At 39.2% G+C, this 16,939-nt stretch overlaps 1 protein-coding gene across 1 annotated transcript in view; it reads right to left on the bottom strand.

Moving 5' to 3' along the window:
• CTNNAL1 (catenin alpha like 1) overlaps positions 1–16,939 on the bottom strand; it is a 60,794-nt gene that overhangs the window by 6,793 nt on the left and 37,062 nt on the right. The window contains exons 9-14 of the mRNA XM_054164212.1: positions 13,930–14,088; positions 11,624–11,716; positions 11,164–11,314; positions 4,384–4,421; positions 1,044–1,094; positions 790–944 (exon numbers count right to left, since the gene is read on the bottom strand). Coding sequence (XP_054020187.1) covers positions 790–944; positions 1,044–1,094; positions 4,384–4,421; positions 11,164–11,314; positions 11,624–11,716; positions 13,930–14,088 — 647 coding nt within the window. The remainder of the gene's footprint in view (positions 1–789; positions 945–1,043; positions 1,095–4,383; positions 4,422–11,163; positions 11,315–11,623; positions 11,717–13,929; positions 14,089–16,939) is intronic.

Genomic DNA, 16,939 nt, shown 5'->3' with positions numbered 1-16,939 from the left:
CATCCAACACTATCTAATCAACTAAACCATGGCACTGAGCACCCCATCCAGTCTCTTCTTAAACACCTCCAGTGATGGTGACTCCACCACTTCCCCGGGCAGCCCATTCCAATGGCCAATCACTCTCTCTATGAAGAATTTCTTCCTAACATCTAGCCTAAACCTCTCCTGGCACAGCTTGAGTCTTTGTCCTCTTGTTCTAGTTGCCTGGGAGAACAGACCAGCCCCCCACCTGGCTACAACCTCCCTTCAGGTAGCTGTAGAGAGCAATAAGGTCTCCCCTGAGCCTCTTCTCCAGGCTAAACAACCCCAGCTCCCTCAGCCTCTCCACATAGGGCTTGTGCTCCAAACCTCCCCAGCTTTGTTGCCCTTCTCTGGACACATTCCAGCAAGTCAACATCCTTCCTAAACTGTGGGGCCCAGAACTGGACAGAGTGTGCCAAAGATCAGTAATACTAATCTACAGTTCTATACCTGTGCTTTAATTCTCTTAATTTTGAAAGTATACATGAATGTGCTTCTTAAAATATTTTCTGCACCCAAGCATTACTTTAGATAGCTGTTCTGCAACAAAACAGATGTTTAATACTTAAAAAAAACCCACCCTGATTTTATTGCAATATTCAACAGCTTAGAAGTTTACAAGAATTCATAAAGTGTAATGATAGAAATGAAAGCTAATTTATGAATGCATCCCAATTGTTATACTCTGAAAATTAAATTGCCTTGCTCTATAAACACAGTTACTGCTGTCCTCTCACCAAAACATGCTGCATACAGTGTAATTACCTGGTAAATAAATACATGGAATAGGCCATACTTGACATGCCTTGTCCATGTTGCACGATCTCATTCTCCTGATCCTCCCACTTTTCTGTCTCAGAATCCACATCAGATGTGAGCAGATGCAATTCTAATCCAAGCTTTGCAATTTTTGCCTGTTCCTGTAAGTGGCAACCATATTTTTGGCACTCAAAAACACATTCTTCAGACAGTGAAAAACTTTGTAATTTATTTTTGATCCTAAAATGATGGCTTCTTACCTCAGTATCTAGTTTGACTGGCTTCAGTGCTTTCAGATTTGCATTATGCTTCTGTTTCAAACAAAAAGCAGTATTTTTAGGTTAAAGGAATCAGTCATCATTTTACTAACAACTCATAAGAGGTGGCTCTGTACTCAAGAGGCAGGCTTCCCAGGAGAATTTCACTGGCTCAGACAAACTTCTCAGTAGAAGCTGTTCTGATCTGGCTATCCTCCTGAAATGGCATGTGCAAACAGCATCTGTGCCTAAAGCTTCAAGGAAAAGACCTCTTTCACAGTTCTCAAGTTCCACCTCATGCAGTACCACCTCTTTCCCTTACTCTACATCCTCAGTAACACTTAGGATTAAATAACCAGTTTTAATCAAGTAGTACTGCACTGATTTTGTTTCCTCAAAGATGACATTGGTGCAACAAGGTCTTGAAAGTTAACTTAGCTAGTAACCGGCAGAGCTAGGGTACAACCCACGTCAATGTTAGTGTGATGATGTAGCTCATTAGTCTGTGTCACATTGTTGAATTAGCTGAATTTCTTTCTTTTGTTTAAGTCACAAATTATCTGCAATGCCAGTCTGGCACCAAGTCAAATGTTGGCTCAGATTAAACAGTAATTAGTGGTCCTGATGTGAGTGGACTAACTGGTAAAGCAGAGCTCACCCACTGCATAACACATACACGCTGTAACACACAATCTGTTTCAAATCAGTCTGCACGTAGAGCAGCAGAACCGGGCTTTAACTTTGTTTGCTGGTGCTGTCGCTGTGCAAAGACAGCAAAAGGTGACAGGGGAGTCAACAGTCCACATTCCCACATTTAGAAACTGCTATGGAGTGCAGAGGAATGGAAAGTACAAAGATGGCATTATACCTTGGAGAGGTGTGAGCCCTTAAAGGATGCTGGATGATAGGAGTGCAGGACTGAGATCCTTGCCTGAGAAGCTGAAAAGAGCTGCTAGTCATTACTGGAAGTACTTGGACAAGTTACCCTCAGTAATGCTTTTGGTGGGGGTGGGAAAAGCACTATTCATTGTGAACAGCACTGGAAACAAGCTGCAGGTGCAGACTCCCTCACTTCCAACAGTTTGAGGGGAAACAAAATAAAATAATAACAAGTACTACTACTTCAGTTCCTACTGCAATTTACTATTCAGTTGAGCTTCCATGCTATTTATCTCTTTTTCATCCCAAAGTTTTAAAATACTCTGATTCATATGAACACCTCCCCAGATCAGACACTGTAATCCTGCCTATGTATTAGAAATGCTGATCTCAGATTGAAAGATTTAGCAAGGACTGTAACAACTGATACTCCTAATTATCATTTAAATTTGACCACATTGTGTATTAGAGATGCAATTTGAGAAATCAGAGAATGCTTTAGGTTGGAAGGGACCTCAGAAATCATCTACTCCAACCTCCCTGCCATGGGCAGGGATGGCTCTCTACTAGACTCAGCTGCTCAAGGCCGTATCCAAACTGGCCCTGGGTTTAAGGCACAGTTGAAAAACAAGAAAGGAACACAAAGCCAAATTGGATGTGTATGTGAAGACAAACTTTGGGCTACAATGTATGGAAAATATTTAAGCTGCTGAACGAAGGGTATTCAAGAAAACCAGCACTCTAGCAGAGGTTAAGTTTCTCTGTCATCCTCAAGTAACTAAATAAACCTCGAAATCATTGTCAGATTTGTAGTTTTCTCCATTCTAATATTCAATTCACACTACTGGAACAGGAGAACTGGTAAAAATCAAATATGCAGTTATGCTCCTTTTAAAACATGATTTGACACTTGGTACTTTAAAGAAAAATGTATTTGTGCTCTAAGTGCACACATGGATCATCATAACTGCTCTGTCTTCGAATATGGCATGGTCTAGGATGCCACTCATTACCAGCACAGTCACAATTAAACAGATGTCACACAACATGTAATCCAATTAGATCGACAGAACAGTGTGGCTTCTGTGCAGGACAGCGTGGGCACTAGGGAGAGAAGAGGCTGTTCCGAGAGTCAGAGAGGCAGTTCCAAAGGTTAGTTGCATCAATTAGGCAATGAAATGACTCTGTGAAGAAACTCTGTTGTCTTATGGACATAATCTACATTTCCTGTCTACTTTTAAACTGTATATTAATTGTAACTGCCCCAAATCTATGCATCTTGCAAAATGAAAAGAAGTGGCAGCATTTCAAGCAATAAAGCAAAACTGTTTAAATCCTAGGAACAAAGATTTTGTTGAAAGCTTTTTTTTTAAAAGGCACATGAAGCACTCAGTGGAAATTCGACTTCAAACGTCTGAAGTTTCAGCTGAGTCCAGCAGCCGTGTAGCTTAGTCAAACCGATGAGGGATAAAATCTCTATCAAAAGTTACTAAACCAATCTATTCTTCTGCCTCAACACTTAGTTCCATAACCATGAAATCCACCCATGCTCACCCAGCCTAACATATTATACTCAAATCTGCAGATTGGATTTATAATGCATGATCTTTTTATTAAGGGTCAGAAGTAGCATACTGTGTTTGAAGTCACACAACTGTACAGCAGGAGGCAGAGACAGGGGATCATTTCACCCTCTATTTCTTCAGCACTACAGGTTAAGGAAAGAAAGCAAGGAGACAGAAAGAAATAATCTAGAGGGTACTGTACCTTCTGAGATCATTCTCACCCTTTTCCCTACTGTGAGAAAATTCAGTATGTACTAAGTGAATCAAACAACTGATTACTGACATGATACTAACAAGGTTTAGGAGGTTTCTTAATGCACAGATGCTCTCAGAAACAGTGCAATATATAATCAGCTCGGGTCATCAACTACCTCACAACTAAACCTGGACATTTAGTGTAGGTTTTTTCCCCTCCATTAAAAACATTTACAACCAAAGAAAATCCTCTTTTGAAGAGCCTACAAAAGGCATAAGCATGTTCATTTTATTCCAAATAGGTCAACTCAGGCAATAATGTTAAAATCCCCCAACAGATTGCCAAGACTTATTGTCAGTATTTTGCAGCATATTCCTACTGGTTTACTAGTAACAATGCATCTTTCATTGTACAGTGTGATAGTCAAAGGCATGATAGAAAATGTCCTGTTTACTGCCAGGAATTAAAAGTTCATGCACAAAGCAATTAGAGCATGTTATGTAACTGGTTACCCCAGTTTTCAGTATGTTTGTTACTGATTTAGTACATTGATGAAGTCTGATAGTTTACCACTAGTCAGCCATCCATTCAGGATGCATGTTACCAAAATATTGCTATGTCCTCATCACGATGTGACATGGAAAGAAGTCAGTTAGTTACTAGCAGATATAAAGTAAACCAAACAATCCCCAAACCAACTTACCCCTGGTCTGGGCAGCGATAGGTACACACGCTTCTCTCCTATGAAGAACACACACATTTACACCAACATTTGTATGCAGATTTTAATAGACTCAGTCACATGCCTTACTTCATCCTTCTTTAAGATGCAGCACTAGAAATCCAAATCACTTACCTGTAATTCCTCCTCTTTGAATATTGCAGAGGATTCCCTGTCTTGTACTTCCGGAGGGACAAGCCAAGAACTCTCTACTCTTCAATTTTAGCTCTCACCAACTGGCAGTTAAGAAAGCTCCTCTGAACAATTGTCCTCAGTAAAACTTCTAATCCCTGCATGTAATCCACCAGTAAATGAATAATCTCTCTCCACTGACTAAGTAGCTATGGATACATGCACTCATTTTGTTGTGAACTGCAGAACATAAAGTGTTAGTTCCAAGTAAGGCCTTTCTTGGCATGGGTTGGGTGGACTAGGCAATGGCACTACTGAGAAATATCTAGGCTAAAGTTTTTCTAAGGCAAACACTACATGTTGCACTGTACTATACTTATCCCATGTGCACTGCATTTTATAAGGAAAAAGTTCTATAGCATTGCACACACTTATTGAATTATTTCTCATACTTCCAGGAGCCTCAGATATTCCAAATCTGAGCAAAACAAAAGAGGGGAAAAAAAACTCCAAAACCCATATCCTAATCTACCAAAAAGTGGGTAAGAAGAGATTATCAGCAAGAGCAAACACTGCCTGGGCTGACAGCCTGGTATTAGAGCTCCAGTTACTGGAAAACTTAATTATCTGTAAAGAATTAAATTTATTACCATAGATTCAGGAGAGGAAAGTTTGTTAAATAAAAGAAAACAAATTAAAAACTTAAGAGCTAGATTCCACGTGAAGAAATAAAGGGCTACTATAATGGATATTGGTACCAGGTTTGCACAGATACAATGCATCTCAACAGACAAAGAACAGACCTCCCATAATTACTATCTCCTCCTCTTGTATCAGCTCCTACAAAGCTTATTCCTCAGCAGACTGTTCTTTTGTGTATTCATGATGCTTTGAAAGCATGCTCTATCTCCTGACCCCACAGAAAGACTACAAGCTCCATGTCTAGGCAACCAACTCCTAAAAAACACATTTCCATAAGCTGACAAGTGTCCTTCAAAGCTCTTGAGAAGTATGAAAAATTTAGTTCTTCCTCTCTAAGACATTTCTTCCTCCCCCTACCTAGTTTTGCAAAAGATTAAATGAGCTATCAGGGCACAAGCTACCTGTATTTCTTTTTTCAGAATGCAGAGTTATTCAGATACTCATTTCCCAAGCATGCATCCAAGCCAAGATTTCTCACTAAAGGCTGATACAAATGCTAAGAACTGATTTACAGTATCCTGTGTGTCCAAGACATCAGCTAAAGGGCAGGTAAGAAAGCATGCAAGATGTGCCAAGAACAAAAACTAACTTAAATGTTTAACATGCTGCAGCGTAAGAGATTTCATTGATGCTATGTAAAACTTGTTGTACCATGGTAAAAAACCACCCCAACAACGTGGAAAGCTTTGACACAACAAATGGAATATGAATGCACACAGAGAGGACATACCACTCACACAAGGTAGGAATTGAGGATTATGGAAAGCACATGTAAAGAGATGGTAAACAGAAATAAGGGGGAAAAAGTAAAGAAAAAAAATATCAGTTTTGATCTGCAAGCAACTGCCAATATTTGGCTTAGCAAGGTTTAGTTGCTCACCATATTCAGAAAGACAAAGAATCTAACTGTGGCAATGCCAGCGACGAGCAGTGTGAGCGATCTGACAGTGTGGGCCTAGAGCCTGACATGGTGGTAGGTTATGCTCAGCATAAGTGCAGAGCCAGCTAGCAGTGTAGCAAAACAGTGCTGTGCCTGCAGCATGTAACTAAAACAGGACACTGGTAGCTATAAACATAGAAAGTTATCTTGGGACAACAGGACATGCACCTGCATCGACAACCTCGTGTGTCATTAGTAGTTGGACCAATAATCTATAATAGTGCGATGTGTGGTCACTTGTGGGAACCAATGAAGCCATGCCAAGGAGGCTCTCTGAGTTTATATAAGTTGTAGAAGTTCCCCTGATACGCACTTTTCCTTTCCTTTCCCATCTTCTTTGCTTTACACTACTGTGCTATACTCACTATGCTCGCACTATAGTCCTACAATAGTGGAACAATAAAGGAACAATACTCGATCATATTGGTCATGTGTGTTGACTCCGATCTCCGTAGTCTATACCTTACTATTTATTTCTTGGAACATTTGAGAAGACCACAAAACCTCTACAAAACACACACAAACCCCTTCACCTCATTGGACCCACTGATACCACACCTTTCAAAAGCACAGATCAGCTCAGGCCAGAGATAATCCTGCTTCGTCAGAAAATACTTAATTACATTAGTATAACCATAGAATTAAGATTTGATTCCATCAACAGAATATACATAGGGGGTTTTTTTCAGGTATTTAAATTCCTTAGTTTGTAAGTCAGTTCTTTGCTATAAAAGCAAATTACTTCTCTCTATGATATGGTTTCCTTCTATTTATTTGAGTCTACCTTTGTTTTTCCTAGTATGTTTTCTCTAAGATGCTTTTCCATTTTGAATTTAGTTTTAAAATTTTTCTTTTTCTTTCTTTCTTTCTTTTTTGAATTTTTTTTTTTAATTTAAAATTAACTTTTATTATTTCCTCCTCTTTGTCTTTCAATTTTCTGCTTTGCGGGTAGTTCCAGTCATGTTTTTCCTGCCAAAATTTGTCTGTATCAATTTCTAAATCCTGCTTTGGATGTTACCTCTTGTCTGATGGTAAGATGGCAGCATCCCTGCTTCACCCTTCTTTCTAGATCTCTAAATTCTGAAATTCTCTATTCATCAACTGTGGCCCTTCCTAAATCTTCATGGTCACTGAACTCCTCTCAAATCAAGTGAGCTGAAGAAAAGAGGACAGAAAAGGAAGTGGCACTTGATGCCATGGTCTAGTCATGAGGTCTGTGGTGACAGGTTGGACTCGATGATCTTTGAGGTCTCGTCCAACCTTAATGATACTGTGATACTGTTCTCTTCATAACTCATTCTCTCACTTCTGATCAAGTTACAAGGGGATTACTGATGTTCTTATTTGCTAAGTTGAAACCAGAAAATTAGAGGGTGAAAAAAAAAGAAATTGACTGACACCCAACAGACTGGGCCAATGAGAAATACTTTCATTAGGTAATTTGAGAGACAAGAGCCACAAAGTTAAGTATTTAACCTAAAATGGTAATTCTGGGAACAAACCAATTCCTCCATGGGCTGAAGCAGATCTCCAGTTGACAGAACCAGCCTCCAGAGGAGCCCAGTACTCTCCTCAGCACAGACCAGCCATGCAACATCTAAAACACCAACACTGTGGAATGGGCTTCTGCACCACAGGATCAAAGAGTGCTTTAGGATCAAGCACAAGAAGGCCAACTCCACCTCACTGTACAGTTCTGCATAACACTGCCATTTTCAAAATGCACCTGAGAGTTATTGAGTTGCAGTGTGCTCACCAGCCTTCCCCTCTCACTCTGTGTTTGTGCATTGGTCTCCTCAAGGCAAGCCCATTTCCATCTGGGCAGGACTTGGTGCAATTGCATTCAAATTGAATAGCATATTGCTTCATTTCCAAGTTAAATCTGGCTCCCCATCCATATGAGTTTTGAACCTCAGTATGAGAAATACTGGATTTGTTCACAGGAACAAAGCACTGGATAAGGAATGATGCAATTGCTCATAAAAATAAAGAAATAAACGATGTGAATCTGATGTACTCAGAAAAAAATGCTTCTTTTTATTTGATGTGTCCAGCACATTTAGTCACCACTCAATTTTTGCCTTTAAAGCTGTATTCTGAACGTTCTTACAAAGCCATACATTTAAATTGGTAGTACAAAAATACAAGTTTTTAAACTGAGGAGGAAAAAAATATATATACCTTCTTACTGCAATTCTTTCTTCTGTTACACACAATCACAATTCTACTAGAAATAAAGCACTTGAGACATTTCAGTCTGTAAAATAAAGACACTTTTACCAACCTCAAAACAAGTGTGAGTTACAAGAATGAAATCTTATCAAAGATTGTGTAACTTCATTGTGTCTGGAGGCAAGAGTTTTGTGAATGCCACTCTCCTAATTTCATAGCAAAGAAATATTTCAATTTATTTATTGGGTCACCAGTCATGTTGTTGTCTGGGAGGGAAAAAAAAAAGTGCTGAAAGTAGCAAGAGTAACTTTAGGCTATTTTCTGGAAGCAAAAAGGGTGAGGATATTTGGGTGAGATTTTTTTTCCTCTTTTTGTTTGTTTGGTTGGGTTTTTTGTTGGTTTGTTTTGTGACAAGAAGCGTTCTTGAAATCTAACAGAGAAAACAACCAACCAAAGATTAGCTAACAACACAGAGAAAAACTTTTCTACGTGTAGAAGAGTGTATATAGAAGACCAAATTATTTCTAAGGAGGTAACTGACAGTTAGCATGAAACAATTTTCATTCAGGAGAATTCCCTTACCAGGCTGGCCATGAGAGAAGGGAAATGAAAACATGATTTCTTAAGCATTGTTTTGGAAACGCAAGACCTAATGCACTCAAGGCCATAAAGAGAGTACAAGCTGCACTTACTATCTTACCAGTGGTGGTAGCAGAACACTTTATGCTGAAAGAAAGACTGAGGAAATGAGAGACGCTAACAAGAAGAGACACATCCAGCCATGCCAAACAGCAGAAGAAAGTCTTCACTGCACCCAGGCCCACACACACTACAGCCTCCAACATGCTCAGGCTACCCATTCTCTCTCCTTCAAGCAATGACACTGGGTTGCCTTGAGAAATGATGCTTTAAAGAAACTGGAAAGTATCTCTTGGAAAAAAATCTGTTATCTGCTGTCCACTGCAAGAGAAGAGAAAGTTACTGAGTATAGGAGAGGCTGGGAATCCACCACAACACTTGGAGAACTATTTGTTTGGAGAGCCAAGAATATGCTTTGTTGTGGCTGTGTGATTCTCATCCTATAATTTTGAAATACAGCAATATCTATATCTATATGTAAACACACATGCACACATATATAAAAATACATGAAATGGTTATTATTTAACCCTGCTAGAGCATTGTATCAATGTGAAAAAAGATTATGACACCGCATGATGAACCATGCATGTGAATCCCAAATTTATTGTAACACATTCCAGCAATATCATATTTTAAGTTGCCTTATTTAAAATGTAATGCTATGTTTAAAGAATGCCAGTACGGTTCTTGGCTCCCCAAACAAACAAACACGAAAGACCCCAAGAAAACAAACCACAACACCAAAATACGTAAAGCTAACAGGCCCATAAACAGGATCTGTGATTGCTACACATCTTTATACAGCATTCCAGATCAAGGTGGAAGAACGAGTAAGATACCAGTTGTGTATCTCTCAAATGCCTCAAGTTCTTAATAACCTGTGCTACACACAGTTATTGTGAACTCACTCATAATTTCAATATGCTTTTCTTTTACAGGTCTTCAGGCTCAGACACACATTCATCTAGCAACCAGTGGCAACAGTTTAAGTCCTCTGGTGGTGATTTCCTGTCCTCACAAGAAATCTGGCAGAAAAGAACTCCTTACACGAAAACCTGAGCAAATACAGAAAGTTAAACCGACAAGAACTCTAAAAATGAAAGTAGGCCTTACATTAATAGTAAGATGAAGTATTATGTCATTGATAAAGTGTCATCTGACCTGAATAAGGATTTTTTTTTTCCTGTACTTAAGATACAGAAAAATGAAGTCCCTGTATTGAACTAAATCCAAACTTTTAAACCTGAGTGATTTTCTTAAAAATACAAGACATTCAGTATTATTATGTATTACATTCTAGCTGTATGCAATTACACCTTAAAGAATGAAACAAACACGTAGCTGCAGGAAGTATGAGAGGCTACACTAAAGACCTAATCTGAAAAAAAAGAAATTATGCTAGATAAAAATTAAAACCAACGTGATTTCCATTTTAAAGGTAAATTACCCTACACTAAAAGTAAACACAGAATGTTCTCGAGATTCCAAGGTTTGCTTCTACATGTTGTACAAATACCAATACACTTACCAACCAAAGAAAATATCCCAAGATTGTGCAGAGTCATCAGAGATTCCATCCAGGAGAAAGGACAGCAGTTTAAAAATCAAACAGCTACATTCACTACATTATGAAGTGAACACAAAGCAAGCTGACAGTATAGTGTGTGTGTATATATATATGTGTGTGTGTATAAACATTTTTCCTGGAAATAGAGGAAATGAATGAAGCCTATCACATAATTCAAGTTGTATCGTGATTCTCATGAACTGGTATATCCTAGACAAACCAGAAGATAGGATGAGAGCCCTATACCCACCCCTTATATTTTGACATTGCTGGCAAAGAGCTGTGTCAAATACTTTTGTCTCCTTAGTTCCGTTTAGTTTTGCTGGAACTGATCAATCACACTGCAGAGAGGTAAAAATAGCTAAATTTATAGAAACCAGGCCAAATTTTTGGCCCTTCTTCTTTGAAAGGAATAGAGTAAACACCTTCATTTGACAATTAGACAAAACCACTATTTGTGTATCAACACTTAGACTCCACATTGCCATAAGGGATGTGGGACTGCTTATTGGGCTCTTAAGAAGCAGTACTTCCTAGATCACACTGAAAATTCTTAGACTACATGTTTTGAAAACTACATTTTTCTATTTCTACATGTTATTCTTACCTCTTCTTCCTTCAAACACATCATTGATTTCTCTCAACAACATAGACATGTCACTCAGTTGAGACTCCCAGGCCTCACAGAACACCTCAAGATTTTCTTTTGCAATCTTGCTAGATGGATGTAATGCCAGTGTTTCTGCAGCAGAAATGATCTGGACAGAGAACAAAGTATTTGCTATTGGAACTCCTAGTACATAGTGTTGCTCATGAGTTCACAAATGCCTTCACAGCAAAATACTACATTAAACTGCAACTATTATCTCTTTGTAGTGTATTCATCTGACATTTGCAGCCTTGATGACTTTCCTCGAGAACTCTTTTAGCTACTGCCGGATATTAAGGCATAACTCTTTCTTATAATTCCTTTAACAGTTCAACATTAGGTCTCAAAAAAAAATTCACACAAGTAATTTTTGTTGATTTATGTTCAACAGAAGTGGCCAGATGAAAGCTAAGCATACCTGTGGGCCAGTGACCTGAAAGGTATCTTCTGCGTGTATACAAGTAATCTCAAGGGGCTCAGTTCCAGAAACATGCCTCAGCAAGCGACACATCTAAACATTTTTTTTTATACATTTAAAGAGAAAAGAATAGAAAAAATTATGCTTCCATTAATAGTGAAAAAGGGTGAACATGTACAAACACAAAGTTACATGTAAGTGTTTTCAGAAACTTATGGGTGACTGCACAGCTGGGTGTTTCTCAGGAAGGATTTACAATATAAACACAGGGCTAAATCCTGACTTGTACAGAAAATCATCAGGAGGAACACATCTGAACCAATAAATATAAATTAACAATTTCACACAGGTTACTGAATAAACCTGAAAGCAATCTGACATCTACAGAACTTGGGAAAATAGTAGCATAAATGACTTCACCAAAAAAAAAGTTTACTCAGCAATTAGCAGCCATGGGGAAAATTTAGGCTTTCATCATCCAGGAGATTGAATTATATGAGAGCAAATCAGCACCACATTAATTTAGGAAAGAAATCTGTTTCCTTTCACAGGGAGCAAAATGTAATCATCCTTGTTGGTTTTGTGGGGTGTTTCTTGTTGTGGGTGGGGTTTTTTTGTTGGTCTGTGAGAAGTTTTTGTTGGTGTTTGTTGGGTGGGTTGTTTTTCATTTGCCTGGGGTTTTTTTCTCTCTTTTTTGGTGGATTTGTTTGGTTGGTTTGTTTTTTTACAAGATTGAGAGTACACTTTGGTCTGAGAAGGGACATGAAGCTTTTCAGATCAAAAACAGAATTTGCAAGACAGACATAGCACATATGAAACTAACTGCACTGTTTATCAGAAATGCTAGAAGGCCTCAATGCTATTTAATCTCATGCTTACACCTGGAAAACAAAAACAAAAGAAAAAACAACAGTGTCTCATTGGAACACTGATTAGTCACAGAAAAAGGGGACATTAAAGGCAAAATTAAAAATGCACAGCATTGATTTGCCAGTCCCAGAAGTTCAAGAGTGTTGCTCCTCTGTGCTAATACTTCTGGGATGAATCCTCCAGCCACCTATTTAGCCTAGATATTAGGAAGGAATTCATTACAGTAAAGGTGATGAGACTCTGAAACAGGCTGCCCAGAGAGGTAATGGATGTCCCCCCTGGTGTTCAAGGCCAGGTTAGATAAGGCCTTAAAGCAATCTGGTCCAGGGGAAGGTGTCCCTGCCAATGATAGGAAGATTGGGACTAGAGACCCTTCCAAACCAAACCATTCTATGAATCTATGAATCTATTATATCAAAGTATTTTTAAATTAATGAGTATTAGATGCCATGTAAGCATAGCTGCTGGTATCACCATGATCCAACATAATGTATCATTGAATGTATCCTGCTGGTACAGTTACTTCTGCTGGATTGTCAGAGGAGAGAGCAACAAGGCACAGGAGACATCTCCACAGGTGCTCATAAGAACCATGATCTCTCAGCAGTCTTGGAAGTCCTATTTTTCCACATGTGAATACCATCATACAAAGCCATCAATATATTGATGGACATACATAGAGGACACAGTCTCAGGCTGCGCCAGGGGAAGTTCAGGTTGGATGTTAGGAAAAAGTTCTATACAGAGAGAGTGATTGCCCATTGGAATGGGCTGCCTGGGGAGGTGGTGGAGTCACCATCATTGGAGGTGTTCAGGAGAAGACTTGATGGGGTGCTTGGTGCCGTGGGTTAGTTGTTTAGGTGGTGTTGGATTGGTTGATGGGTTGGACGCGATGATCTTGAAGGTCTCTTCCAACCTGGTTTATTCTATGTATTCTATGTATATTAATACACGCAACATCCACACTACTTTTCACAAAGGACAAAAGATTATCCGTGGCCATCTTGACTGACAACAACCACACAAGATCTTCTAAACAGTCAAGTTCACTGCATTAAGAAACTCAGCCTTACAACCTTACTTAAAATGTGGGTTTGGATGCAGCTGGTGCTAGACACCTGTCACTTGAAACAAAAAGGCTGTTACCTCTACTTGGATCTACGAATCTATTTCTAATGAACATTTAATGAACATACAGAATGAGTTTAGATCTGGGAGGATAATTAGGTACAACCATATATCCCTTCTACAACAACTCTATGCCACAATGACACCCCTGGCTCAGACCCTGCCAAGAACAATACAAACTTCAACAGTATACTAGGAAACTAAAATAAAAATTACAGCAGTACAGACCAAAGCCTTCCTAAGGAATAAAGTAATACAGTCATTCATTTTCTAAGTGCCTTACAAAACTAAAGTAGCCAGGAACTCACCTCAACAAGTTGCTCTTTCTGCTCTGATAGCTTGCAAGTATATTCTGCCACAGCTTCAAGATTTCCTTCTACTCCTGTGATTTTCAGTGCTTTGAGGACCATATGATCCGTATGGTATTTTAGCAGATCTGCTGCCAAAGACGTTGCTGCACTGTGGACCTTGAGTAGCATTAAAAGAACGAGAGATAAACCTTGGGAGGGAAAAAATTCATCCAGCACCAACTCAAGTAAAGTTAAGATACAGGTTGATTTTTCCCATAAGCAAAAAATGTACTGCTATGAAAGCTCATGTAGAGCCTGCAGAGTATCTGGAACTTTAATTCTTCGGTTGCTATTCAAAGATAAAATCTACTGCACTGCAATAAAACACCACACAACCAAATACAGAGAGAAACAAAAGAGCAGCTGATAAAATGAGGACATGAAGTTATCACACTGCTTTCTGATGATGTTACAGCTGGGAAAAAAACAGGTGCATGAATTTGTGGAACATCAAGTTCAGCATCAGCGTGACACAATGGCCACTTCTCATAAAGAACACACATTAAATTGTGTGAAGCAGACTGCAGCCACGTACCATCTGAGTTTATAATATATCAGAAATGAATATATTATAAATACATCTTTAATTACATACTGGAAATTATTTTTTTTTCACAAATTGAATTCTCAGGGACACGAAGAACAGCCTGAATATAACCAGGTTGTACCACAGCCTTAGACAAGTAAAAATCATCTTTTCTGCAAGGAGACGGAAGCCAGAGGTGGATCTTGGAGAAGTCTCAAGCACCCTCTCTCTACACTCCTAACAAGCAAGGAGAAGCTTTCCCTTGAAAAACAGACACACTTTCAGACCCATGGGTCTGTTGAAATTGTGCTGTGAAGGACTCTGCTTGATGGTAGCTATCAGGAACAGCTGCAGCTAGGTCTACTGACCAGTCATAGCAGGTTTACTTATGCTGGTACCATTTGAAAACCAGGTAAGAGCAAAATAGCAACCTCTTTAGAAATAGCACAGCTTGCTTATGCTCATGTGACTATTATGAGTCTTGTAATATTACACTCACTTTGCTGGGCTGCACTGAATATACAAGCTTGGCTGTTCAGGAAGGACAAGTCCTTGTGAATGCAGTAAGCTTGCAGCTGTGACACTGACAGGCTTTGACACCGTTGAGAAGGAATGTTAAGTAGAATGGTATGCTGTGATTTTTATTCCACTGAATTCTACCTATTTTTAACTCCCTTCCCCTGGCAGTATTTCTTGTGCAGTCCAGAACTAAGTTCTTTTGGGTTTGCTTTTTAAATTTAATGCAAGAAAATGGAATTTCTGCCTCAAAATCCATCACAATTTTTTTTTAGAGAACAACAAAAAGAAAAAACAAAAGCTTTGACAATCTGTTATAAAGGATTTATATAGCTTGCTCATATGCCATTAAAAATTAGCACAAACCACTAACCTCGGAAATGAAGTCAGCTCTGAAGAAAGAATAGCTACGAGGCTTGCAACGTTAAGAGCACGAACTGGCAATTCTCATTTATATATAGGCTACACAGAAATTACCTTTTCATTAGATATTCTTTTCATCCTGATCTAAAAAGGAAATCTACATAATGCTGTCTCTGATCATTAGCAGGAAAATCATCTTAAGGAAGGAACACATCTTTTGTTCCTTCCATACGCTGACAGGGGTGGGAAAGAACTACTTTTAACAAGGCTGTCCTGTGTTCTCAGTGCCCATGTTCTCAAAAACATTTTAATTAGACTCACAATACTTAAATTTCATCAGTAGAGATCCTGGCTGCTGATTGATATGCTGCAGCACACGAAGTCACAGAATCATAGAACTGTCAGGGTTGGAAGGGACCTCAAGGATCATCTAGTTCCAACCCCCCTGACATGGGCAGGGACACCTCACACTAGATCAGGTTGCTCACAGCCACATCCAGCTTGGCCTTAAAAACTTCCAAGAATGAGGCTTCTACCACCTCCCTGGGCAACCTGTTCCAGTGTCTCACCACCCTAATGGGGAAGGACTTCTTCCTAACATCCAATCTGAATCTACCCACTTCTAGTTTTGCTCCATTCCCCCTAGTCTTATCACTACCTGACACCCTTAAAAAGTCCCTCACCAGCTTTCTTGTAGGCCCTGTTAAAATACTGGAAGGCCACAATAAGGTCTCCTTGGAGCCTTCTCTCCAGACTGAATAGCCCCAACTCTCTCAGTCTATCTCCATAGGACAGGACAGTCCTCCTCAGCCACGCACAAAACCACAGCTACTCAGGGATCAACCCGATCACTGCATAAAGAACAAGGAAAATTACATAAGACTCAAAGTTTATGAGCAGAACAGGTGCTGTGGATTTTAAAAAGGCTCTTAGTAAGCAAGCTTTCCTACAGGTCTCAAACACAAGTGATAAAGAACACTGGATTTTTTAGTTTAGAAATCCATGCCCACTCAGTTTCCTCCACAATTTCTAACCCAACATGCTATGTTTTTCACCTGCATTGTTTTCAACATGCAGCTACATCACAGGGCACAAGCAGCCTGCTATTTTGTGTTTCACACCACCTCTGTTAGCTGGTTTACAGAAGGTAATTATCTATTATTGTCACCTGGCAAAAGTCTCTAAGTGTGGTAAAGGTGTAGTCTTTGTTGCACGGCATTTTCATAAATAGAAACATGTGGGTAGGACAATATGCTAAGACCTAACTTTATGGCACTGCAAGAAAACACAAGATATTAATTATTTCTTCCTTGAACTCTACTCCAGCTATCTTTAGCTTTAGGAGGTATGGAATTATACAGTCACATACTATTTGGCCCAGAAACCCTTCCTTTCCTCATCACTCAGTACATGGGAATGACATTACTCAAAAAGGGTGATCTTGGGAGGTTGAAGTAGGTATTAAAGTCCCTTCTGATCTTCTGGGATTGGGTCCCTTCTGAGCTGGGATTGTTTAGCCCGGAGAAAAGGAGGCTCAGGGGAAACCTTATTGCTCTCTACAAC

Source organism: Dryobates pubescens, chromosome 9, assembly GCF_014839835.1.
Source record: "Dryobates pubescens isolate bDryPub1 chromosome 9, bDryPub1.pri, whole genome shotgun sequence".
Classification (NCBI taxonomy): Eukaryota; Metazoa; Chordata; class Aves; order Piciformes; family Picidae; genus Dryobates; species Dryobates pubescens.
The sequence above is the reverse complement of the archived record's forward strand: the minus strand, read 5'-3'. Positions and strand labels throughout refer to the sequence as shown.